Raw genomic sequence first — 27,538 nt, forward strand, 5'->3', positions numbered from 1 at the left:
GGTGGACAGAACCAAAGAGCGTGGATGTAATTGTCTGGTGTATTGCCTTGACAGTGTGAGCAGTTGTTGGAATTGTCTTGCTTTGTTCACGAGAGTGAGTCTTTGAGTCAAGAGGCCTGCAAGCGCAGACCTAACATTTTCATTATTGTAGCTATCAGAGGAAATGGAACAATTTTGTATGTACTTTAAACTGAAACTATATTCTTAATAACCCTGAATGTATTTCTTATGCTGAATTTAAAGGGAAAATAAATATATTTTTAACTGAATAAAACCAACCTTACTTATGACTGAAATTTGCAGACACGAATAAACTTTCCAATCTGTTTAGTTTAAATGTTAGTAGTATTTACTGAAAAAATTACATTACTAAAGTACTGGATCAAAATTAAACAGTCTCACCACAGTTTAGTGTATCATATAAAACAGTGCTCTCTGTCTTGTAACTCCTCCTACATAACACTTATTTCAAATGACCCTCTTAGCTTTGAGCAGTCACACTATGATTTCTGCATCTTCGGTTTCAACTCCTTTCCTGACCCTTTCAGCAGAAGTAATTCATTCATCTGTCATTTATTTTTCATGGAAGTAACACAATGAACTGGATAATTAGTGCTACAATATCCTTGTTAGGTAAGAGAAATTTATGGCCTTCTATTCTGTCTGTTGTCTGAATTTATGCAAATAATGGACATATTAGTAGCATTTCAGTGAAAATTGCTTTTCTGCTAGCCACAGCACAGCAACATTTTTCAATAAAAAACATCTTTTCGTTTTAAAAACCAGCGGGGATGTTAAATTGATAAGTTAAATAATATCTTCTAGAAACGCTTTTGTGATTGTCATTTCCTCATATACATTTTACCTCCTGTGAATCACACTAGTTGCTGAAATGTGTGATTAGCTCAGTCAGGTCTTGACTGTCCTATGAGTTCATGCAGTCATCATATACACCTGCTTGTTTTTGTTTTACTGACACTGGACCTACTTTTGCAACAGGCATCTATTTTTTTGCATGCAAGACACATTGTCCTGGATTGGCCTTCCACTTGCATTTTTTAAAGTGCCATGGACAAGCAAATCTGTACAGGTTATTTTTTCATGTGAATAGTTGTTCAGCACCACAGTGTTGAGAACTTTCAAATGTCAGACGTTGATACTTTCAAGTGGTAATGAAAAAAACAATGTGGTTAAAAAAATAGAATGAAAGTAACACAGGGCGTATGCAGTTTCATGCATGTGGTTATACTTAGAGGTGCTGCAAACACATTGTTCTATAAAGTGGCTTTAAGTAAGAATAATGATGATGCTTTTTCTTCATTAATCGTCAGGGTTAAATATTGCTCTTGGTTTCAATATTGATCCCGTGGCTTGGAAGACCTTGAGGAGCTCTGCTGCTGGTTTTGGCTACCAGGTGGTTCAAAGACAATCAGAGTAAGTCAGAACATACATTGTTATGTTGAATATGGGTTTATAATTGCCTGTTTAAGATTACTGATAATTATTTATTTATTTATTTATTCATTCATTTATTTATTATTTGTTTAACAAAATTATCACCACTTATTCCTGACAGCATTAATAAAACAGGGATAAAATACTTATTAACAGAGAACATATGTAGTTTATTTACTGTAACTACAGTTTGCTCTTTGGACATATCATTCTCATCATGGCATCATTTATTTCCTTAGTTTGCTCGTCAGTGCCCCATTTGAACAGTATTCACAAAATGGAAGAGGGAAAATATATATTTGCACCACTTCTCACCCAAGCTGCCAAAATATAAAATTTGAAGGTAGGTAACCATTCATCTATACATTTCTTTACAGGATTTCCTGAAACTCTGACAGTAAGTATTTTGCCTTCAAAGAAATAAACCACAGTGTCATGATCACTAGGTCTGGGAGGAAGTGTTTTGAGCTTTTCGAGAGCTCTTGGTTCATTTTGCTTTTTGGCATGCACAGTATTTGGCACTAAAAATTACAATATCGGTATTGTTTATGTTTGTTTTTTCCCTTGAGTTTCCTTGAGATTTTTCCTCCATGTTGTCCTTTGCCTTTCAGTGATCCCCTGATGTTCTCTATGCTCACTGTGTCATGTCTAGGTCTTCCCCCTGCTTGTTATGTTGATTGTATTCATATGTGTGTAGTTCCCCACCTGTTTCAGTTTCCCTCATTACCTCTTGTGTATATAATGTTAAGTCATTCTTTGTCCTTTGTTGTGTTGGACACATAGCTGTGTATCCCTTAGCTCTACTTTTCCGTTTCTTCACGGATATGTATTCCTAATGTTCTTTGGGTATTGGCAATACATAGGTTCTCTCTTTTTTATTAGATTTTTATTAATTTCCATACTTTTCAGCATTAAATGCTAACCTTCTCTTTTTTGACTTTAGTCTCCTGAATTCTGCTCTCGAGTCAGCAAAACACTCCACACTAAAATAAAGTAATAGTGAAACTTAATTCTATTTAGAATTCCTTCCTGTTGTATCATATGCACCATAATAATAGATGTCAAAATGTCTGATTTATGCTAGTTTCCAGCCTAGAGGAGATATTGCCCATGCTTAAGTGTTTTAATTTTAGTTATCAATTTCACAGTTGTTCTGTGTTTTTGTATTTTGGTTTGAATACAGCACCAAGATTTGCAGTCAACATGTCCCTTGGTTTGACTATGAAAAGTGATGCTACAACTGCAAACACTGTGGTGAGTTACTGAACGGCAAACATTACCAGTGCTTTGTTAAAATTGGTGATAATCAAAAGCCTCTGTTTTCTGTGTCTTAGATGTTATAATAGTTTGTTATAATTTATAAATGCATGCAGGTCATTCCATGAAAAACAGTGTTGCTCCCACCTGTCACCAATAACATTACTTTCTTTAAATATGCTACTGTTATTTTAAAAAATCATGATTCCCAGTGTTTTTTGTTTTGTTTTTTAAATTTGTTTTGTTCTTTTCAGATTTGGTTGATCTTACATGGAATGAACCAATGTTTAAAGGACTTGGAAATAATCGGCCTACCATATTAATCACAACTTAACTTTGTCTCCTCAGGTGTGTGGTCCAACCATTCAAAAGGACTGCAGAAGTATCACAATGTACAATGGTGTGTGCTTTCAGATAGACGGTGTTACTACATTTGGATCTCCCATACCTTCCTCTCTTCGAGGTAACAGTAAATGGAACTTGTAAAAATGTATCCATAATTATCAGAGTCCTGGTTTGCCATTAATAACAAAGCTTTTCCATTTTACACCTAATGTAGTGTTATAATATTTACCTTTGTGCTTGCATATTTTCTAAATCTCAGATAAATTGAAACTCTATTAAGACTTCCCCTTATATATTCAACCATTTAAGAATTAATGAGAAAAGGCAATGGAGTAAATGGAAAATGATTTTTGTGGAAGATGAGATCACACCAATGGTGGATGAGATTGATGCCATTCTGTATGAATGACTTGCATGATTTGGTGGACTAAAAATGGCACATGAGGCTAAACCTGTAGCCACAGATTTGGGTGCATGTGCATCCCAAATTGCCACCAGAAAAAAATCTCGTACATTAAGTCTACACATTTCTTAGAAATAATTTTCACATCAAAATAAGGTTGTTATAAATAATTAGTTGCCCCCTCTCCGCCTTTGCTTTATTTCAGATAGTCTGTTTAATAAGTGAGCTAATGGAAACCAGCCCACTGAAGGAACAATGGGCTGAAAGACCTAATCCAATCATTTGTCTTCAGTGGGCTGGTTTCACTCATTATGCAAATGTACTGTTTATAAGATTGGGGAAAATGCAGTCAGCTGAGACTGAAGAAGTCACTTGGATGAGTGACAGAACATTTCTCCCACTGAAAACACTACGTCCAGATGAACAGAATCAACTTTTGGAGATTTACTTACCTGGATGATTGAGAATGCATCAAGACATTACAGAAAAATATGATTTAATTACAGTACACAACACTGAAAATCAAAGTATAGTAATATAAATTCAAAAGTGTTAAGGATAACTTAAGGATTAAGGATAACTGTCTATACATTTCCTCTCCTTGTCCAGCACTACTATGTCCAGTTGATTAGCAGGTTGGTTATCACCAGTTCATCTGTATGTATCTGGAAGTCGCACAGGATCTTAGCACGGTAATTCGCGACAACCCTTGGGGGCATGTCCCATTTTGACTTCAGGACTTCCAGGCCGTACTCAGCACAGATATATTACTATATACTATGCCAGCCACTTGGCATTCCATGTATGCCCTGCCTGCTAGCATCTTGCACCCTGCTGTCTCAGCAACATCATTACACAGCCTGCACATGGTGTCTTGCCTGGTGTGGTAGAACTCAGCCTCTATGGATCTTAAACATTCCAGCCACTTCCTCTATCTGCCAATGGTACATACCATGCAGGGGCTTGTCCTTCCATGATGCCTCCTCCCCTTGGTCTTCTTTCTTGGTTTTCTGCTGCCTGAGGCATTTACTAAGCATGCGGTCAGTTATGATCATCTTCCTGATGTACTCATGGATATTCATTGTCTCATCCTGGAAAATGGTTCAGACATGCATTAGTCCTCGGCCTCATTCCTTCCACTTAGCGTTCAGGCTCAGGGTGCTGGACTGGGAGTGAAACCCTCCATGCATGGTAAGGAGCTTCCTTATGTGTGTGGCATTCATTACTGAATACTGTCTTACTGAAAGCCTCAGAATCCTTTTGCTCGCATGATGTGAGGAAAAATGTTAAAATTAGCCCATAAAAATTGATTCGATTTTGACTCCATGTCTTTGATAGAGTGCCCACCACAAGTAGACATTGCCTTTCTGTTGGATGGTTCAGGCAGCGTATCATCTCCTGATTTTCAAACAATGAAGAAGTTTGTGAAAGATCTAATCCAATCATTTGTCTTAAATGATGCACAGGTAAGATGCTGTAGTCCCTCTTCAGTTAATAGTAGCACAGACATAAAACAGTTGCATTATTATTTCTATTTAGATCCATGAAGCATGACAGATTGATATATTTATTGTTTTCCCCTTTTTTTTAGTTTTCTGTTTCCCAGTTCTCTACTTCACCATGGGTTCACTTTTACTTTAAAACATTTTCTTCGTCTGGATCAGTGGAGACTGACATCAATGAAATCCAGCAATACAGGGGAGCTACCTTCACAGCTAAGGCCATCAGACATGTTGTGTAAGGAAAGAAATCACATCACTGAAGCACTATGCTAAATTTACTGTCCAGAGTTCCTGTCCAGGTGACTCTTATTTTCTGGGACTCTTACCAAATTAAATAAAGTGTGGACTCTGATGCCAGTCTTTCAAAAGAGATAATGTACACAGACCTTTGTTTTCAAATATTATCAACAGAGCCGATAAGTATTTCCTAACTGAATAATGAATTGTACAAAAAAATATGTCCATTATCCGTGACTTTTCTGGACTTCCATAGAGATGTTCGTAACAAAGGCTAAATTGAATTTCAATTTGAAAATCTAATATTTGGATTATCTGGATTGGCAGAATAGAAAAATCTGTGTAATGCTAAATGAAAATATAAAAAAAGAAGGATGGATCCAAAAATAACAATCAAACGTGTTACATAAAGCAGTTTCACCCCGGTTCCTTTTTTATTCCTCGGGCCTCCAGAGACGACACAGGACTCAGTAGTCATTTCACAAAACCTTTATTCATCTTCAGTTACGCATGCACCTTCTAGAAGGGGAGACGTACAGGTCCGGTGTCCCTCTGCAAATCTCCACTTCTTTGTTTGTTTCCACCAGTTTTATAGAACCGACCCCATTGTAAAACCCACATGGTGTGTTGTAAACTCTGTGTTTGTGTATGTATGCGCGAGCACGTGAGGGCCTGTGTGTGCGCGTACCAGTGTGTGTATGTATGTGCACGTGAGTGAGCGTGTGTCTCTGTATATGTGACTTCCTGCCGGTCATAAAGTCATCTCCCCTCACCCAAGGTACACCAAATTCCACTACCAGACATACAAAACATATTACAAGCACTGAGACCCCCACTCTGCATCCACTGGGCCATTGGCCTCTTGTTGTCTTACTCTTACAGCTAAGCATGTGGAGAGTCTCCTGGAAACCTACTTCTAAGTTATGACAATTATGAGCTTTTATTACATTCAGGGACAAGCATCAGCATCCCCCAACTGTAGCTTCCTGTCTCCTTTTATGACAGGTTGACCCCCAGTGTCCATAAATTCCTCTCCCTCTACACAGTTACACACTCTCAGGCCTATGGCTAAACCAAACTAAAACACACAGACAAATCCTTCCCTATTCTCTGATGTACTGCTGGACCCTCTCATCTAAGCAAGTTTAACACATTATATTCTAACAATTGTTTTCTTGTACCCACACATGCAGTCTACCCCATGACCATACGTCCACTGTAAAAAAGATTTATTGACATTATAAATAAAATTATGTGTATATATATATATATTAGGGGTGCAACGATAAACAAAATTCACGGTTCGGTTCGATACTTTGGTGTCACGGTTCGATATTTTTTCAATACAAAAAAATGTTCATGCCTTTTTAATTTGTCATTTATTAAAATTATAAATATATATTTTAACTCAAAAATACAGTTTAAATTTAATGTTGCTGAAACAATAAAATAATTAACAAAAAAAAAAAATCTATCTGATCGAGAAATCACTCATCTTTGGAAAAGAGAGTTTAATACAGAGAAATGGCTCTTTCCAAAATAAAAGCTATACTATACGTTTCTTCTGGGCTATATTCTCAGCAGCATATTAAACGTATCAGGTCCCCATAAGGAGAATCATGTGCTAACGGCTGTCTAAATCAGCGGTCCCTAACCCCCGGGCCTCGGACCGGTACCGGTCTGTGAGTCTTTTGGTACCGGGCCGCGAGAGTTGAGGCTCAGGTGTGAAATATATGGTTTCAGGGTTTTTATCGGTTTTCAGCGTTATTTTGTTATCGTTTTTATCGTTAACTCGGTTTTCCTTGGTCTTTTCACGTGTGTTATGAATAGATCTTCTTTTTTTCAGCACCGGTACTAGTTTTATTTTGTTGTATTTATCCGCGACACCTTAAAGGCCGGTCTGTGAAAATAATGTCGGGCATAAACCGGTCTGTGGCGCAAAAAAGGTTGGGGACCGCTGGTCTAAATGACTCGGATACAGTTTGTAGCATGCGTGCTTGTTGTTTTTGTCTGCTTCCACTTGTCTTTGCACTAGGATGATGTCTGCGTAAATGTGCAGTCATATTCATTGTGTTCCCACTAGTGCTGTCAGCATAATCTCGTTAAAATGACATTAACACCATAACGCGGCAAATCTCCGTTAACGAGTTACTGCAGATCACCCGGTGCGTGGGGCTGGACGGCGTCAACACGTTAACAACAGAGATGGGCAGTAACGCGTTATTGTAATCTGATTACTTTTTTCAAGTAACGAGTAAAGTAAGGGATTACTATTGCAAAAACGGTAATTAGATTACAGTTACTTTCCCGTAGGAACGCTGCGTTACTGCGTTACTAAAACCGTGATTTTTTGCGAGAATGTCTCACGACAGTGACGTAAGCGAGTGCGCCGTTAGTGACAACAGCTGTGTGCAGATCAACAATGGATCACATATCGATTGTGGGAGAGAGTATGAGCGTGCAGCGTTTAAAGCGTGGAAGTACTGACCTTACTTTGAGTTTGATTCCATAAAAAGTGACAAAAACATTAGCATCCATCCTGCGTGGGAAGAAAACTTCTTTTTACAGTGAAAAAAACCCCTAAACTTCCAAGCAAGCACCGAGTGCGCAACGACGTAATGGGAAATTCACAGAGAAACTCGCGGATTCTTCAACTGACCGCGGCACACCTGCACCAGGGTAAACATCCGCCTACCCTAGTCCTGCTTTACAGGTGAAAATAGAGCAACAGGACTGCTGAGTCTTTGACTTTATTTATTTCCTGCTGTGTTTTACTTGCATCTATTTGAAAGAGTGAGTGTAAACACAAAAAATATTTTATTTTATGTGCTGGAATGTGCAGAAAATAGGTTTAAATGTTAAACTAATTTATTCAACTCAGAGAATGTTGCATATAATTAAATTTTTGCTTGATGCATAAAGTTAAAAGATTAAAACTGATAAAACAAGTTAAAAAAAGAGACTTTTCCATTTGATTACATTTTGTATGATGGATTATGTAGAAAAAGTAGAATTGGGCTGAAAGATCTATCGCTTTATCTCCTCTTCAGGTTGTAAATCGTGTTTTTAAAAAGTAACTAAGTAACTAAGTAATTAACTCATTCACTGCCAGCCATTGGCAGTGAATGAGTTAAACCCATTGACTCAGTCACTGCCATTGACGTCTATAGACGTCAATGGCAGTGAATGAGTTAATTACTTTTGAAAATAAGTAATCAGTAAAGTAACAGGATTACTTTATTGTGGAAGTAATCAGTAATTAGTTACTGATTACTTTTTTCAAGTAACTTGACCAACACTGGTTAACAAGCTAACTGCACTAACGCACTAGTTCCCACCAATGTAATTGAGCATTGCGTGGCACATCCGACATACTGTTTTACTTTGTCCATGACGCGCTTACCATCAGGGTCATGCTTCACATGAAAACCAAGATAGTTCCAAAAGCCAGATCTGAATGAGGGTGGGGGAGGTTCAATTTCGGGTAGCATTGAGGCAGTTGCCATGTTGCAACGAGCTTAGCTTCTGTCTTGCTGCTAGCTTGCGCTGCGCTCAGTGGATCTGCACTCGACAGTGCAGCCTAGGCGGAGTGGTCGAACGCAGATCCACTGAGCGCTCAACATAGCCAGCGTTGTCAGAAGAAAAGTTGGTAAATAAATTACAAATTTTGTATTGTTCAATACATATGCGTACCGAACCGAAAGCACTGTATCGAATGGTTCAATACCAATACAAGTATTATTGCACCCCTAATATATATATATATATATATATATATATATATATATATATATATATATACAGTTGTGGTCCTAGCCTGTTTGGAGCCCTGGGCGAACACTACCTCTGCCCCCCCACACACACACACATAAAACATAGGATTGTACATTAACATAAAACGGCTACCACAGCCATCATAATTCGTCATACAATGAGAACAGGACAAATCAACAACTAATTAGGACTAATTAGTATTAAAATCTGTAACATAATGTATTGTTTGGAGTGTAGTCTGTTACTGTTGGTATTTTTACCATTTCTTCTTGGAGCAACTTTAACTCACATAATTTCCTTAGGGATTAATAAAGTATTCTGATTCTGATTGTTTCAGGATGACCTGCTATTATCCAATGACACAACTGCTTATCTGTATCTTTTGCTCGTTTCTCCTCCTCTTCTTTTCTCTTTTTTCTAAAGTGAGGACCTGATTGCTTTGAACTTTTCTTGTCCATCTTCCATTGGTTTTAATTTTGCACTCCAGTATGAACACCCATCCCCTACAACCTACACCTTAGTTCACAGATTCGCTTTGTCTAGGGTTTATTTCTGGGATTTCGCACAACCCAGGATTCAAATCATGAATACATAATGGGCTTGGATTTACATCATTATGAATGAAATGTGCTGTATTTGGAAGCAGCCGGACCCTCCCCTTTCGACGAGTTGTGTGTGAGACTTTAAATCATCGAACTGTAAATTACACATTTTAAATTGTTATTGATCCCTTTACCCCTGGTCCTAAAGTGTATATTTATTTTCTTACTCTTCTTATTGTTTGTTTACTTGCACTGCTGTAACTGGAGCCTCGTCGTCTCGGTCAGAGAATCCCATGCCGCCCCGCCCTCTCCTCCCTGTGCCTCAAGCAGAAGTCGCACCTCGCAAACGGAGGGCGCCCTTACTCCCAGCAAATGGGCGATAGAAAACCGATCGGTGCCTATGCCATTCCCGATATGCGCTGGCATGACGTATGAGCAATTTTTTTTTTTTTTTTTGCCGATGACCGTGCAACCGCCCGTGTCGCCCGTATCAAAAACCGCTACTGTATATATATATATATATATATATATATATATATATACAGTATATATATATATATATATATATATATATATATATATATATATATATACATATATATATATATACATATAATTTTTATTTTATTTTTTTAATTTCACAGAAACACTGTTTTCATACCACAAGAAGGTATGAGACCTAATGCAAAAAAGGTCTTGATAGTAATTACGGATGGACAATCTAATGACCGGACTTCTCTGGATGGTGCAGTACAGCTAGCAGAGAGTAAAAACATTGTTCGATTTGCAATTGGGGTAAGTACTTCAATTATTTAAACTTACAGAATGTGCCATACTGAAAATATGCTTTGGTCAGCTGTCAGGCTAAGACTGATGTGGCACTATATGGAAAAAAGCACTGAGCCACCCACTTATTACACCTCCAGAAGCTAGCTCTCTCTCTCTCTCTTTTTATATATATATATATATATATATATATATATATATATATATATATATATATATATATTATGGAATGCCGTTTAGAAAAATATTATACATATATATCAATCAAAGTCTTAATATATAGAATGAAGCTTGAATGTATATAGAATGATCTTCTGAATGTATAGAACGAAACTTGAATATATATAGAATGAAACTTAAATATATATGTAGAATGAACTTTTGAATATGCATGCCACATGCTTCAGTTATTAGTAAATTAAGTTGTGTTCAATAGAAATTTTTATTTTTTTTGCCAGACACTAAAAATTGTGAAATATCACAATACTGAAAAAGTTCCAAGGGTATTATTTAGGTAAAGGTTGATAAGACTGGTTTTATCTTCTTATTCACTTGTGCCATTTAAATCATAAAAGTAGTAAAATAAAGTTTTTAAAGTACACTTTTCTTTCATGACAAACCATACTTGTCGCAGTAAAAAATGTTACACTTTATGTTACATATCATGGTATGATGTACTAATTTATCTGTTAATAAACACGAATTGTGAATTTTATTAAATAAAATATCTGTTATACATTTTCAACTTTAAAACACAGAAATGTTTTATTTAAACTCTTACAGGCTGATATTTGGAAAAAAATGACACATAAAAGGTAGGAACACAGAACACTATGTATTTCCAGAACCCAGAGGAAGAAAAGAGTATTCTGTAGTAATAGAGCAACACTGACCTTAACAAAAAAAAAAAAAAAAAAAACAAAGAAAGAAAGAAAAGAAAAGAATAAAACAAACAAAATACAATAAGCCTGTCTAATCAAGTAAACAAAATCCTTAAACATTCCCTAAAGAATGTAAACCAGGTTATGTTTAACAGTTATTATTATTAGTAGTAGTAGTAGTATCATTATTTGATAAGAATGTAATGTCATATAGTGCGATGATGATATAATGTTCATATTTCAGCTATATATTATTATATATATTTAATGTGTGTCATATTTATAGACAACTTGCTGGCAGTGTTGGAGATACTGTTAGTCCCCCTTTAAATATGTTTTCATTAGTGTTACTGTAACACTTTTCAAAACTTTCCCAAAACCTAACAAAAACTATTATTTAAACCTGTGAGTTAAGCTAGAAATCAAGTGAAAATTAATATGAATTTCTGTGTAAAGCATAAATATTCAAATGGGACACTGAATCGGAGTCCAAACAGAAACACTTCTGGTGGGTGGCTGCGTGGCCAGTGGCTGAGGCGATTGAGCAGGTCCGGAGGCCGACCACGCCGGCGACGAGGTCCAGTCAGCGGCCTGAACGGTGTCCGCCGACGCCAAATCCGACGTGGACGAGGAGAAGGTGATGAAGCAGCAGCTGCAGGTGACAGCGTGGAAGCCGGTGTGACGGAGCAGCAGCTGCAGGCGACGGTGTGGAAGCCGGCAGTGACGGAGGATCCGTTGACTGCACTACAGGAGACTGGATGACAGACAGGACTGGCTGGACTACAGGAGACTGGACGACAGACTGAACTGACTGGACTACAGGAGACTGGACGACAGACTGGACTGGCTGGAGGACCGGCGACTGGGGGACAGGAGGAGACTGAACTGACTGGGCTGGAGAGGTGGATACTGAACTGACTGGACAGGAGAGGTGGAGACTGGACTGAGCTGCAGGTGACTGGACTGACTGAGCTGGCAGCTGAACAGCAGGCAACTGAACTAACTGGACTGGCGAGGCTAATGGCTGAGCTAAAGACTGAGTTAGTGAAGGGGACAAAGCTGCAGCCTGGGCTAGCGCATCAGGTGCTTGAGCTGGGAAGAGCTCAGCTAGCCTGATCAGAGACAGTGCTAGAGCATGGAAAGCTGGATCAGGAGGTGGATGAAGAGGTGGACTAGCAGGTGGACAGGCTAGCTCTTTCAAGCCTCTAGGGAGGTCAGGCTGGGTTCTGGCTGCCCTCAGCCTGAGCACTGGGACAGGCACGGGGGGTGGCTGGACACCAGTCACCCCCACCCGAGAAACATGAATGTGTGTGGAGGTAGACTGGGTCACAGCTGCCCTCGTCCTGGGAGCTGGCACACGAGTGGGTGCTAGCTGGGCCCTAGCCATCTGAGGTGCTGCAGGGACAGGCTGAGCATTAGCTGCCGCCCCCCCTGAGAAGGTGAAACGGGTGGAGGGGAAAGCAGGCTCTGAGCTGCCCTGCTAGGAGAAAAAGGTTGAGTAATGGGTGAGGAAATGGTGATTGAGTGGGAGAAATTATCAGGTTTAACAGTGATAATGTCTTTAGCAGTAGCCTGAGATGGTGGAGCAGTCTGTTCGGAGGCAGGATGGTTAGAATTAATTGGATAATCCAGAATGTAGTCACATTAAACCAGGGGTAGGCAACTCCAGGCCTCGAGTGCTGGTGTCCTGGAGGTTTTAGATGTGTCCATGATCCATCACAGCTGATTTAAAGGGCTAAATGACTCCTCAGCATTTCTTGAAGTTCTCCAGAGGCCTGGTAATGAACTAATCATTTGATTCAGGTGTGTTAACCCAGGGTGCGATCTAAAACCTGCAGGACACCGGCACTCGAGGCCTGGAGTTGCCTACCCCTGCAGTAAACAGTCTTTGGTTTAGGTGGGCGGTGAACAGTCTCTGGATTATGGCGAGGTGAAAGAAAAAAGTCTGTTTCGCTCACCACCGGATGCTGCTGCTCCAAACAGGAAACAGGATGGCGGCGTGAGCCTTGCCTCCACTTAGCTGTGGCAGCAGGCGGATGAATGAGGCGGTGGGTGAGTGAGGAGCGGAGCGGCAAGAGAGGGAGAGGCTGAAGCGCGGCGAGAGACGCCCACTCTCCGAGGCAAATACTCCGGTGCAGGTGAGGCAGCAGGTGGGAGAACACGGCCTCTCTGAGGTCCGCCCAGAGCCAAACGACTCCCCTCGAAGATGTGCTCTTCTTCCGCAAAGAGCCGCTGTTTCCCCCTGAGCTCCTCCGCCCTAGCGGGAGAGCGCTGCCTCCTGCTGCTCGAACAGGACAGTGTCCACTGAGTCCACAGCGTGTCGTCATGGCACGGTTTGTGTCATTCTGTCAGGAGTCGTGGTGTGTGGGTGAGAGGACGACAGGAAGGGACCCAAACGCAGGACTCACGGTGCAGAATGATGATGATTTATTAGAGCGAGTGAGTGAACAGAACAGGAACGGCAGGACTCACTAACTAACTGAAAGACTGAATGGCTGGCTGAACAACGGAATACAGACGGGAATGAAGACAATCACAACATCAATGACAGGACAGTGAACTGGTAAAACTGAGGAACTTGAATACAAAGACTGAATGATAATTGGACACAGGTGAGTACGGCTGAATGTAATGAAACAGGAAATGGAACATGTGGAAGAAACAGTAAACATGAACTGAAAACGCTGGGTCAATGACCCAGGAATCTTGACAGACTTATCTCATTTGAGAATGTAAAGAAAAGTTGCTCTAGGTGGCAGATCGTTCAATGACTACATCTAGCTATAGTATTTCAAAAATAAACAAAGGTATCTGAAATACAAAACATGGCTGATAAACCTCGTATATTATGACATTACCACTGACATTCCATACATTGTGTGGAATAGCTAGACACAGGAAGCATTTGACAAAATTGAATTCTATTTAACAGTGAGGTTGTGGCATATTCTTTTGCTGCCTGCAGGGGTACTAAATAATCGAATGTTACTATGGGTCATATCAGAGAACAGAGACAAAACATGCAATATAGGCAGGAAAACAGATGAACTTCAATCCAAAAACAAAATATGCCTCATATGTATAAACTGAAACCAATTGCATCCATCCATTCTCTTCTGCTTATTTTTATCTGCGTTGCTAGCCTATTCCAGCTACCACAGGATGAGAGGCAGAGTACACCCTGGACAGGTTGACAATCTGACGCTAGGTTAACAACATTAACAAGAAACAAGAAAATAAAACATGCATATGCAAAACAGAAAAACAAAAACAAAATCCTCATCATTTCTACAATCCTTGACATCATTATGCTCTTCCAAATCCTGGTGAATTCCGTATTGCAAAATCCATGTCTGATTTGAAAGTAGTACACTACATGAACTGGTATACGAAGGATATTTTCACAAATATTGGTCACTGGAAATCTGCAGTTAGTGATGAACTCAAGGCTTGGCTTTGGGGAAAAACCCAGGGCTGAAATGCTGTCACATCCGGTGCAGAAAACAAGAATATCTTTCAAAGAGACTTCACTTTCAACTATAAGATAGAAAAATACAAAATCAAAATGAGATTCTAACTAAGACTATTGGTATACTGATACGTTAAAATACCAAAAGATTAATGCAAAAGAAAAACTGATGCATATTTTGAAAATTAAGCTGTACTTTGAAAGTCACACATGAAGCTAATTAGCATTTAGTGAAACCATAGTGTCGAAAAAAGAAGTTAGTGAAGACCACAACAATTTAAGCTTAGGTGGATGCAGAAATAGTCTATTATTTGTACTCAGTAAACAGGATTGGTAATAATGCATTTATCTACGCTTTTAATACACTGAAGTGAAACTGAAATCACATTTGGGTATAATCTTTCTTGTAAATTCAGCACTTGCATTGGTACTTGGTATTCTATACCTACTGCACAATCCACTTTGTATTGTCCCTGTTCTGTCTTTGTTTATTGTACAGTTAGTATTGTACAGCTATGATTATAGTATTGTATAGTTAGTAATTAGTATCTTTTTATCCCTTAATTTTACCCAAATTTAGCATGCTATTTATTTGTAATTTCTAGTATTACATCTCTTGGAGATATATATTTTATATACGTATAAATGCAACATGGTTTCCAGTTTATTTGGAGCTACTTTTAGATAGGAATATTTACCGCATTTGTCAGAATTCAACATTTCTGTGAAATCCTGCCTGCTTGTATGGCTACTCTCTCCATCAGAATATGTCTGTAAATATAAACAGATAATACTTTTCAATATACTGACAACAAAATGGCATAGTAAATATTAATATTATGTTTATGTATTATGTATTTAAACATAATACAAGTGACAATGTTTAAGGGAGTTAAACATTGTCCATCTTTACTTTGATTTTATTTTATGAACATACATTCATTTGCTGAAATGCTCAGGATTAATTACTGATTCATTGTCCTCACATTAAATAACCTTTTGAGGTCTGACATAAATTGACTTCTGATGAAACAGTTTTTTCACAAGGTCTCCATTCAAAGTCTGTTTGGAAGTGAGTGATGGCTCAACTAGTTTGGTGTGGCATGTCAGCAAAATCTGTAGCCTAGGGGAGGAAGAAAACATAGTGTATATGAAAGTTTTGTTAATGCTAACAGACTACAATACAATACAATACAGTACATCAAAAGGTTTAATTTTTGTTAACTCTAAAAGATATCAATCCAGTCATCTGATCAGTGCCCACAGATCCTTTTTGGAAATACCCAAAGTTGACCTTTAATAGTATAATAATCTAAGTAACAAAAACAATCTTTTTATGAAAAAGGATCTAAAGCTTACCTGCATCCTTCAACAACTGGCTGGAAGGCAGTCCTTATTGACTGCATTACTTTGTCTGAGTCCCATTCACAGCTAAACTCCAGTGCAGATTGTATATGTCCATTTTCAAAAAGCCAAGCTTTTTTGTTACACCTTGGCACATGTGCAGTTAGATGGTCCTGCAAGAGAATCACTTTGGTGAAAGACTGAGCCAGAGATTGTGACCTACTTAGCTGTGCTCGAAACCTATTAGAGAATAAAGGCAAAGTAAACATTTCTGCATGTAATATACTCCCACTACTCTGATCAATGAAGCACATTTTATTTAACAAAATACACCATGCTGTACACATATCCAATTTGCATTAATAAATACCCACTAGCCCCATGGTAGCTAGGATAGGCTCTTGGAATTCTGAATTGGATAAGTGGAAGAGAATGGATGGATGGATGAATGGATAGATAGATGATGGAAGATAGTGGGATGGGTGGGTGGAGAAACTTAACAATCACATAAAAAATTTCCTAAATTCACAGAGTACTTTTTGTTGCTTTAGAAAAATGTTTCATTAAATTATATACTGCCAAAAACTATGTATTGTAACAACTGAATGATGTGCTTTGCTTTCACACAATGTTTGCAGCTTGAAATATTATAGAAATCGCATGTTTTCACAGTTTAGTCTCCACAATCACACGCTGTGAGTCTATCGCACACTGTTTTTTACTGTGATATTTTTGTTTACTTAGCTTAGTCTAGCAATTGAAACTTACGGGCAATTGCTAACCTTCCACTAGTAATTTCAATGTATTTAGTTCCGTTCTTACCTCTTCTGCTTTGGGCCCTTTCGAGTGCAAGGTCTAAGAATGTAGATGGGACACGCTGTGAGGGACTCTTGTGATGTGGAAGGCACGTTCTCCATAACATTAGCTGGATAACCAGGGGCTATCTGACCGGAGAGGTTCACTGCATTTGGTCTTCCACAGTGAATTTATTCAAATTTCTTCATCAGTAGCACGATGCAGTACACTGGTACTAATATTAGGTTGGCCAAAACATGCATTTGCCTGGGTGTTAATAGCTCCTCATTACTTAAAATCTGAGCCACACGATTCTGTGCGGACTGGCTCATAGTGCCTTTCTTCGCAGCTACAAACAAGGAAAACACTAGTGACTGTATATTCAGAAGATCATTCTATATATATAATATTTTCCTAAACGGCATTCCATAATGTGTATATATATGTAAGGACACATATACACACATATGCACATGATTTAAAGGACACACACATATATACATCTCTCTCTCTCTCTCTCTCTCTCTCTCTCTCTCTCTCTCCTCTATCTATCTATCTATCTATCTATCTATCTATCTATCTATCTATCTATCTATCTATCTATCTACATACACACACATATATATGTGTGTATGTGTCCTTTAAATCAAAGCACATCCCAATAAATACACAAAGCTGAAATGAAGTTTTTCAAATAAATGGCAATGCAAAATTACTGATTGGAACACGAATAATGTGTATTCTGGATTTGGATGTAATGAGTTTAACGCTACATAAAACATGTCTGTAAAATGTATTATAAATGGAGATAAAACCTTAAGTTTATTAAAAACTGTGTTTTAATAAAGCAAGGCATCTTGCATAGTATGAGAACTTAAATGTATTTTTTTCAACAACCCTAGGTGGGAAATGCATTTAATAAAACTGAAGCAAAACAAGAACTGCGCACCATTGCATCATCTCCCTCAGACAAATACGTGTTTCAAGTGGAGAACTTCGATGCACTTGAAATAATAAGACAAAATTTGCAAGAAAAAATTTTCTCCATTGAAGGTACAAACATAAATGTATTGTGTTAACTTTGTTACAAATTTCTGTAAACATACAAATTTAAAATGATTATACTTAATAATAAGGAAAAAACAAACTTAATGTCTCATGTCAAGGTAAAATTCCTGTTGCTCTACATGCTGTTTATTATAAAAGTGCTGTGACACATTTATGATGAACAGCAAAAAACTTGAATAATAATGAAAATTTGTCTTTGTAACGTGAAATTGTATTGTCTTTTATCTTCGCTTATTTTTCTGTCACAGGATCTCAAACCAGTGGAGAGACACTAAAAATGGAAATGTCTCAAGAGGGATTCAGTGCAGTTTATGTGCCTGAGGTAATTACAGTTTTTCTCAGTCGATTTGGTGCTTTTCTCAGATCAAAATGAAAATTCTCAAAACCATTAGTGCAACCTCCACATTTAGTCATTTGTGCACATCATAGTAGCAATTTCTCCTTCCTCTGAACAAATTGCAAATGCTCTTGGACATGTATCAGTTGCTTTCATTCAATTCTCTGCCATCGACAACATTATCATTTGCTTATGTCATGTCAGTCAAAATGAACTATACTTTTGGAAGCTAAATAGTGGTTCCCAATCAAACTAATAGTCTTTATTTCATTGAGTCATTAAATACAAAATTGGTGAATTAGTTTTCAAATGCTGTCAAGCAAATGTTATACCTTTTTTTCATAAATTTTTTCCTGTCCCTGAAATTGAACAATTTCTCTCATGCCATAGTCCCTGAGAATGAGAGGGGTGGAGGTCAACTCAACAAGTATGTTGTTGTGTGGGATAATGTCCCTTTTCACTACACACATCTGGTCAGACAGTGGTTTGCAGCACATGACAGAATGTCTGTTGAATATCTCCCTCCCTACTCCCCATTCCTTATTCCGATAGAGGAGTTTTTGGCTGCCTGGAGGTTGAAGGTTTATGACCGGCATTCACATGCACAAATGGCCCTGCTAGCAGCCATGGATGCAGCATGTGATAACACCACAGCAGAGTCATGCAGAGGGTGGATTCGCCACTCCAGGAGACTTTCCTTGCTGCATTGCAAGGGATGATATCCGTTGTGATGTAGATGAGACAGAAAGGAACGTCTGAATGTGCCAGAATGATTTACGTTACAATATGTACTGTTATATTGTTCACATTTGTGCACAGCTCTACCAAAAGGTTATTTCTCATGTTTATTCTAAATACGTGACTGTAGAGTATTTTTCTTTTGCACAATGTTGTAGAATTACAAACATCCTACACAGTAAAAATGTGAAACATATGTATTCAGTGTCTTGTACTCTCTTACTTCCATAACTACTGGAATGTCTAACTTTACTGCAGATTTTACTGTACATGGCTGTGCAAAAAGTGTATAGTGCTGTCTTGAGCATTTTCAGGTAGTGTCACCGACCTGACCCTTTTTTGCACTAAAAGATACTGAGAGAATACTGTACACTGTGAAAACATGACAAAGCCATTTTTTAACTTGTTCATCAAGATGGTGTCAAGACTTCTCATTTTGGTGACACTGACAGTTTCATTGACACGAATACTTGCTTTTGAGGAATGGATTATCGATTTTGAGCAAGTGACCTGCTTTTGCAGGTTATCAACTAGGTTTTGCAGTTTGCACTAATTGTTTTGAGAAATACACTAACTGCTGTGCAAATGTTAATAGTGATGTGAGAAAAGCACCAAAGCGACTGAGAAAAAATCACCAGACAGTCTAGTCATAGAAAGAAAGATTCACATGTGCCTGTCTGGTAGTTTTTATGACTTTCTGTCTAAATTGTATATAAATTGTATTTTCTTTCTACACTGTAGGGAATTCAGATGTCTATTGTTGGTGCAAACCAGTGGAAGGGAGGCTACGTGCAATACACAACTGGCGGCCAGAAGGTGAAAACATATGAGGATGTGTCTTTGGAGTCTGACAGTTATCTTGGTAAGAATATTACAGCTTTAACAATCTAACTTATACACATGTGATCATGTACATTCACAGCTCTGCTGTAATTCTTTCACACAAACATCAGATTTTATATCTGTCTTTCCTTTTTGGCCTACCTAAATTCTAGGTTACTCCATGGCAATTGCTAAAACTCAAAGCGGCTCACTGACAATTGTTGGTGCTCCAAGATATAAACACAGAGGAGTTGTGGTCGCTGTTAATAGAGAAAACTTTGAAAACCAAAAAATTGAGCCATTGGCATCACAGGTATGTATTTACAAGACAGATGTGAATGTAACACTGTAAACTATATATAAATTATTTTCTCAAATAAAAGCTGATGTTTTTTTTCCTAAACCTGAATCCTTTCAATAATAATTTGTTTCTTACACAGTATCAGACTGGTGAATATTTCGGGGCAGAGGTGTGTACCATGGACATAAGTAATGATGACATCACTGATCTAATCTTCATATCAGCCCCAATGTACATGGAGCCTGATAGAGAGGGAAGAGTTTATGTTTGCAGATTAACTGGTTTGGTAAATCACAATATCACCTACTGTAATTAAATTATTCGGTTTATTTACCAACTTTTAATGATCTTAAAATATTCACTCTTCTCCTTTCAGTTTGTAGAGTGTAATTTTGATGATCCATTAGTACTAAGAGGACGTGCAGCTGTCAAAGGAAGGTTCGGCTCTTCTCTTGCTGTGCTGCCTGATCTAAACTCAGATGGATTCATGGATTTGGCAGTTGGAGCACCTTTGGAGAATAATGGTGAAGGCAGCATCTACATATTTAATGGTGAAGGAGGAGGAAGAATCAGTCCTACTTACTCACAGGTACATAACGTCAAAAAATTCACAAAGAGTTTTAATTGCATTTATCCTGCAATATGTCTAAACAATCTGCAGCTTGATTACTTAAAATATTTTCATGTACACAGAGAATTACTGGCTCTGAGGTCCAGTCAGGACTGATGTTTTTTGGTCTATCAATCAGTCAGTCGTCTTTTGACCAGAGCGGTGATAAACTTCCTGATTTAGCGGTGGGTTCAAAGGGCACAGTTGTCTTACTGAGGTAAGTCCAAGATACTCCAGTCATGTGTTATTGTTATTTATAGCAATTGATATTGTTCACTTTACAAGGTCAATTTTATGAGAATTGCACATGATTGATTTATGACTTTTTAATCCAATACCGATGCAGGGTAAAAAAAATAAATAAATTGACTTTTTTGAGGTCACATTATATTAATGAATTTTATCATGCTAAAATGGTCGAATCACTAGAAAAAATTTCTTTTCTAATCATCTTGTTACATCATTATAATCATGGTTTCTCTCGTGATTAAAGAAGCAATACATCTGTCAGTTAAGGTCCTGGAAAAACAGCTTGTGTGGATTTGAGTCTCAAAAAAATGTGAAATTATATTTTATTTTACATCTGTTGAACATCAGTTTTACATCTGTTACAATAGCAACAGCTTTGTTCTAACAAATGACTTTGATGCAGAAATGCAAATCATGTGTTACTCAAAACACTAGACAACTGGGTAGTCTTGTTACTAATCCAAGTCAGAACACCAATAATGGAGAGCAATTTTTAGTTTGCTATTGAAGATTAACGTAGCTCACATATATTTTCCTTCGATGTCCATTTACAGATCAAGACCTGTAGTAATGGTTAAAGCTGAGGTGTCTTTCAGCCCAAACGAAATCCGTATTCAGAATACAACCTGCTCAAAACCACTGGAGAACACAGCTACAGTCTGCTTTACCATGAGCAGAGTGTCTACAGTCAACACAGGTTCATCATTCTCCTCACTTTTTTCTAACTACAAAGCCATTATCCAGCAGTTTGATGGTTTCTCTGTATGTAAATTTGTAGCATTGAAATCAAACTCTGATATATTCCAGCTGAAGCAAGGATTAATTATACTTTAACGCTGGATGCCACTCGCAAACCTCTGAACAACCGAGCGTACATCAGTGGGAAACAACGAGCGAAATCTGGATCAGTTGCTGTGAACTTAACTAGCAAACTGTGTTCAACTGTAAAATTTATTATTGAGGTAAAACCGAATAACAACATCAGAAAAAAAATATTATGACCATTTCATGAAACAAAAGATGTTATTTAATTAATTGTATTTTTTTTTGTGTCCTCAAACACTGAATGTGAACCTAACACTGCTCTCTTCTTGCAGGCTTGTCCAGAAGATGCTGTCAATGAACTTTCCAATGAGCTCAAATTCACATTTGATGGTTTTCCTTCAAAAAAACTTAGACCAAGTCTCGCCCCACAGGCTCAAGCAACAACTATTCATCCTGTGAGGAACCTTTAACGACACCTTATTAACTTGGCATCTGAGTCTAGTCTTTATGAAGTTTATGAAGTTACGAAATTTTAGTGTTTTGCCCTTAAATTGTCTGAAATAATGTTATTATTGGTGTCTGTTTGAGCAGTATCTATTGAAGAGACTAGAAGTAAATGAGTTAGTTGTAGTTGTAGCTCTCTATATAGTAAACGCATTACAAATTCTACTATGACTTTACTTTCTATGTAACTCTAGCTTCGGGGCCAAGGAGAGACTGTGCATTTCTCAACTGCTTCAAACCTAGTGACAAACTTCAACTTTGAAAATAACTGAATTAAAAATACACAAGCCTTATGAAGGGTATCTCTATGTGGGATCACACCTGATACATAGGTTCCTGTGTGTGCAGAGGATTTTCCAGAAGTGGATTGAGAACAGAAATGTTCTGCAGAAAACTACAGCTAGATGGTGGAATACAAAAAGTGGTGATTTCAAATGTTCAATGTTAAATTTAGTCTGTAAATAATGTAATAAAAATATGTTTTATATTATGTTTTCTTCCACAGTTAGGGTTTGAGATCAACTGCGGCACTGACAACAAATGTGTTGATAACTTAAAAGTGGATTTCAACTTCACCAGGTGAGGGTCAGGTGCAAAACTCAAGCTTTGGTGTCTGGTAGCATGTCAAGTTTAAGAGTATGAACACTAAAATTATTAATTAATTTAAAGGAATAAAATGACAAACTTGGAAGTGAACAGAAATAAATAAATTATAAAAACAAACAAAAACAAAATGCTTTTTTAGATCCGAGTTGTATTTACGTCTCACTTCCCAAATCAACAAATATAAGATTTATTCTGGGTGCCAAAACTGTGTTGTTAAATGTAGAATATGTTAGGCTGGAAGGACCAAAGGACAAGGGGGAACTAAGATAAAATACAGAACAGATTTGTCTTCCAGTAATGATAACAGAGAACAAAACAAGGAAGTAGAACTCAAGAAACAAGCTTGTTTGTCCAAACTTGACACACAAAGACAAAAAAAACCCCACTGAGACAAGCCTGGAGGAACACAAAGGGATCAAAAAAGGAATCAACTATCAAGAATAAAAACTAAGCAAGGAACTAACAGGACACAATAATAAAAGCTCATTAGAAATAAGGAACATAAAATCAAACATTTAACAGAAGTCGACAGCGCCTGAACGTTTTTTAAATCAAAAAGAAATCATTAACCCACTAAAACTCAAACACTTGGCTCCATGAAGACAGAAAGAGTGACAGATGATTTAATATAACTGATAGAATCACTAATTATTTAAGTCATCTGGTGAGAATCTTCACATATAAACAGGTCAAGAAAGTTTCTTCTTAATGTCCCTTTTGGCACCAATTTGTGATTTTAATTTCTGCTTTTACTTTTGAATAAATTAGAGTAAAAATACACTCAACAAAAATATAAACGCAACACCTTTGTTACTGCTCCCATTCCCCATGGGATGGACGTAGAGACCTAAAATTCATTCCAGATACACAATATAACCATCCCTCCCAAACAGTGGTCACAAATCAGTCCAAATGTGTGGTAGTGGGCACATCTGCTATATTGAGATAATCCATCCCACCTCACAGGTGTGCCACATCAGGATGCTGATCTGACATCATGAGTAGTGCACAGGTGTACCTCAGACTGCCCACAACAAAAGGCCACCCTGGAATGTGCAGTTTTTTGCACTATTGGGGGTCTGGGGACCCAGAACCGGTCAGTATCTGGTGTGACCACCATTTGCCTCATGCAGTGCAACACATCGTCGCATGAAGTCTATCAGATTGTCAATTGTGGCCTGTGGAATGTTGGTCCACTCCACTTCAATGGCTGTGCGAGGTTGTTGGATATTCGTGGGAACTGGTACACGCTGTCGTATACGCCGGTCAAGCACATCCCGAACATGCTCAATGGGTGACATGTCCGGTGAGTATGCTGGCCATGCAAGAACTGGGACATTCTCAGCTGCCATCTGCCCTGAACAATGTGAACCATGATTCATCCGTGAAGTGCACACCTCTCCAACGTGCCAGACGCCATCGAATGTGAGCATTTGCCCACACAAGTCTGTTACGGCGACGAGCTGGAGTCAGGTCAAGACCCCGATGAGGACGACGGGCATGCAGTTGAGCGTCCCTGAGACGGTTTCTGACAGTTTGTGCAGAAATTGTTTGGTTGTGCAAACCAATTGTTCCAGCAGCTGTCTGGGTGGCTGGTCTCAGACGATCTTGGAGGTGAACCTGCTGGATGTGGAGGTCCTGGGCTGGTGTGGTTACACGAGGTCTGCGGTTGTGAGGCCGGTTGGATGTGCTGCCATATTCTCTGAAACGCCTGTGGAGACGGCTTATGGTTGAGAAATGAACATTCAATGCACGGGCGACAGATCTGGTTGACATTCCTGCTGTCAGAATGCCAATTGCACGCTCCCTCATTGCTTGTGGCATCTGTGGCATTTTGCTGTGAGACAAAACTGCACATTCCAGGGTGGCCTTTTGTTGTGGGCAGTCTGAGGTACACCTGTGCACTACTCATGATGTCAGATCAGCATCCTGATGTGGCACACCTGTGAGGTGGGATGGATTATCTCAATATAGCAGATGTGCCCACTACCACACATTTGGACTGATTTGTGACCACTGTTTGGGAGGGATGGTTATATTGTGTATCTGGAATGAATTTTAGGTCTCTACGTCCATCCCATGGGGAATGGGAGCAGTAACAAAGGTGTTGCGTTTATATTTTTGTTGAGTGTAGTATAGCTGTAACTTTATTTTTTCCTTCCATTTTCCTTGTGCTTCCTCATACTCTGACAGATCCTCAGTGGTTAAAGTGGGCATTGATGAGCTTTTGGATGTCACAGTCACAGTGGAGAATAGAGGAGAAAACTCCTACAACAGTCGTGTTATTCTCACGTATCCAGCTGGACTCTCCTACAGAAAGTTCACCATTCAGCAGGTAAGACACCAGGATCAAGTCTGTATCAGTTCATCACTGATCTGCTGCTCTTCCAATACATCCGGCAGTAATTTTGTTTCTAATAAAGGGAAGAATTGAGTGCAACTCTTTGGACAGTGAAGATGGTTTATCTCGAGGAAGGACAGACTGCACTATTGACAAGCCAATTTTCAAGAGCAAAACTAAGGTGAGCTTTATACTTTTTCTCTGTATAGAATATCTTTTCTCACTCCTTTATTTTCACTTTTACACAGTTTACAGACAAATAGGAGTCATTCTTATCTCTCTCATTCAATTAAGGCTTGCTTCATTGTCTCCTATGGGATTGACACCAACAGTCAACTTGAGAGGAAGATCTTTGTCACTGTGAATGCCAGCAGGTACTTTTCATTTTGCTACAGGTACTCCTCATTAAAACAATAGTCCAATAGATACAGTACAAATAATTTATTTTCTCTCTTTCAGTGGAAATCAGGAGCATGCCACAACAAGTGAACTCTACAAAAAGAAATCAATTTATGTGAAATACAGCATTTTTATGACATTTGAAAAGTATGTGTTTTTCTAACTGTAATGGGGAAAAGTTTATTTTTTTTACATGGCATTTAATATTTCAAATATACCTGTTTAGCTCCCTCAGCTACAACAATTTTACATTTGGGATGAACGATTTGCAGAAACCAGTCCATCAATCAGTCAAGGTGAAATACAACTTCTGCATATGTCTGTAGTTCAAAAGTTCATTGTATGATGTAGACCTAACTATACTGCTGAGTTATACTTTTGTTTTTCAATTTTAGGTTACAAACGATATCAGAGCGCTGAATTTCACTGTGGTGATCAGGGTTCCAGTGAAGCTTGGTGAAAAAGACATTTGGGTGGATTTGAGCAGTCTAAGGGTAATATGTGTTTGAGAATTGATAGTTACAGACTCAAAAATGACCTATGCTTGTGTATGGATGATTGGGTTTAGAGAAATTAAAATAAAACCAAACGTATATAAATAAAACATATATCTCAGATTGCAGAATGTCAGAGAGGAACTGATGAAGAACCACCTGTGAAAGCTTTTGTTCCTGAGATACAAAAAAATAAAGTTGTGGTATGTATACTACTGCACTTTACCTGTTGAAATTTAACCAAAGTGTATTGTTAAAATTAACATTACACTGGATCAAAACTTGTGTTGCATTTAGTCTTCTTCAAATGGCCCACAGGACTGCTCTGTAGCCAAGTGCAGACTGTTCAAGTGCAGCACATCCATGGGGATACGGGAGAGTAGGACATACGAAATCTCTGCCAACCTCAGCTCAGGATGGATAGAGCAGGTAACTGGCAGGAATTTTATGTTCAATTATTCATTAATATTTTTTATTTTTACAGATGATTATGTAGCAGTAACTTGTTAAATCTTTTGATAAAATCATTCCTTGTTAAATCAAGCAACACCTAATTTATCCCCAATTTATTTCACTTTTTTTTTTCTTAGATTGGACTTCAGTCTGCCAAATTCCTCTTAACCAGCACAGCCACTCTGGAGTACAACAAAAACCAGTACATCTACTTTGCATCAGGGTCTAACAGTAATCCTCCTGTTCGCAAGGTGATTGGAAATTGCTTTCTATTGTTTTCTCGTTTCAGTTATATAATAGTTTAAATTTATTTACTTTCTATTAACTTGTCTGTCAGATTGAAGCAGAGGTAGAGGTGTATCCTCAGCCAAATTTCACCAAAGAGATCATTGGAGGATCCCTGGGAGGGCTGGCTTTTCTAGCTTTACTCACTGCTGGCCTGCATAAGGTAAGTTCGATTTTTTTTCAGTCAGTGTCACAGCCTCACAAAGTTAGTATAGAAAACATCTAGTTAAAAATAAATTATTATATTCACTCATGTAGCTTGGTTATTTTCATTCCTTTTTATTGCCACAAATGACTGATGCATTTTTATGTTTTTTTTTTACTCCCAGTTGGGATTTTTCAAGAGCAAATACAAACGGATGATAAATGAAAATGAAGAAGACAGTCCAGGTCCAGGGACTGATGCAGCTGCAAAATCCGCTGAATAGCAAGGATCACGTTTGTAGTCTTGATGCTCTAAATCTTTCATTACATTTTATTAATAAAAATGATGCCCGGAAATGTCCAAATGCTTGTGGTGTCTAAACTACATCACTCCTTGACTAATTGACCAAAATAAAAATGTTTCTACCTAGTTGTCAGGACCATCAAAACAGGATCCCAAAAATGAACCTAAAGGCAAAAACTTTTTCAGGACTTGAAACGTGTTCAGATTAAACCTGTTCCAAATGACAACTACAATTTTCTTGAGCAGAAAAAAACCATTCAAATGATCATGTTTTGGAAAATGTGTGAAATTCAACTGAGATGCTTAAAATTGTGTAATGTTGCTTGTT

At 38.1% G+C, this 27,538-nt stretch overlaps 1 protein-coding gene across 2 annotated transcripts; it reads left to right on the forward strand.

Moving 5' to 3' along the window:
• Window positions 1-522: 522 nt before the first annotated feature.
• LOC309712304 (integrin alpha-M-like) lies at window positions 523-27,538 on the forward strand. 2 transcript variants are annotated; one of them, XM_082543013.1, is made up of 30 exons: window positions 523-633; window positions 1,332-1,434; window positions 1,695-1,798; window positions 2,639-2,709; window positions 3,061-3,175; window positions 4,799-4,926; window positions 5,052-5,197; window positions 10,160-10,310; window positions 17,693-17,843; window positions 18,107-18,180; window positions 19,675-19,795; window positions 19,929-20,068; window positions 20,196-20,342; window positions 20,433-20,645; window positions 20,750-20,883; window positions 21,470-21,612; window positions 21,723-21,877; window positions 22,013-22,135; window positions 22,690-22,763; window positions 24,984-25,125; window positions 25,214-25,312; window positions 25,426-25,505; window positions 25,591-25,677; window positions 25,757-25,826; window positions 25,926-26,024; window positions 26,147-26,227; window positions 26,322-26,453; window positions 26,615-26,728; window positions 26,815-26,925; window positions 27,092-27,538. In XM_082543013.1, exons 1-30 carry the CDS (start codon window positions 597-599, stop codon window positions 27,188-27,190), a joined length of 3,444 nt encoding a protein of 1,147 aa, XP_082399139.1. In that variant the 5' UTR covers window positions 523-596; the 3' UTR covers window positions 27,191-27,538. The 2 variants fall into 2 exon arrangements, with proteins under 2 accessions (XP_082399139.1, XP_082399140.1); XM_082543014.1 differs by having other exon boundaries at window positions 26,343-26,453.

This window comes from Aulonocara stuartgranti (genome assembly GCF_965226115.1).
Source record: "Aulonocara stuartgranti genome assembly, chromosome: 8".
NCBI lineage: Eukaryota > Metazoa > Chordata > Actinopteri > Cichliformes > Cichlidae > Aulonocara > Aulonocara stuartgranti.

Bases quoted from the DNA above. Each gene is read 5' to 3' on its own strand.
- LOC309712304 (XM_082543013.1), top strand. From the start codon at position 597: ATGAACTGGATAATTAGTGCTACAATATCCTTGTTAG. The intron at 18,181-19,674 runs GTAATTACAGTT...TCTACACTGTAG, and splicing joins GTGCAGTTTATGTGCCTGAG to GGAATTCAGATGTCTATTGT. The intron at 22,764-24,983 runs GTGAGGGTCAGG...ATACTCTGACAG, and splicing joins GTGGATTTCAACTTCACCAG to ATCCTCAGTGGTTAAAGTGG.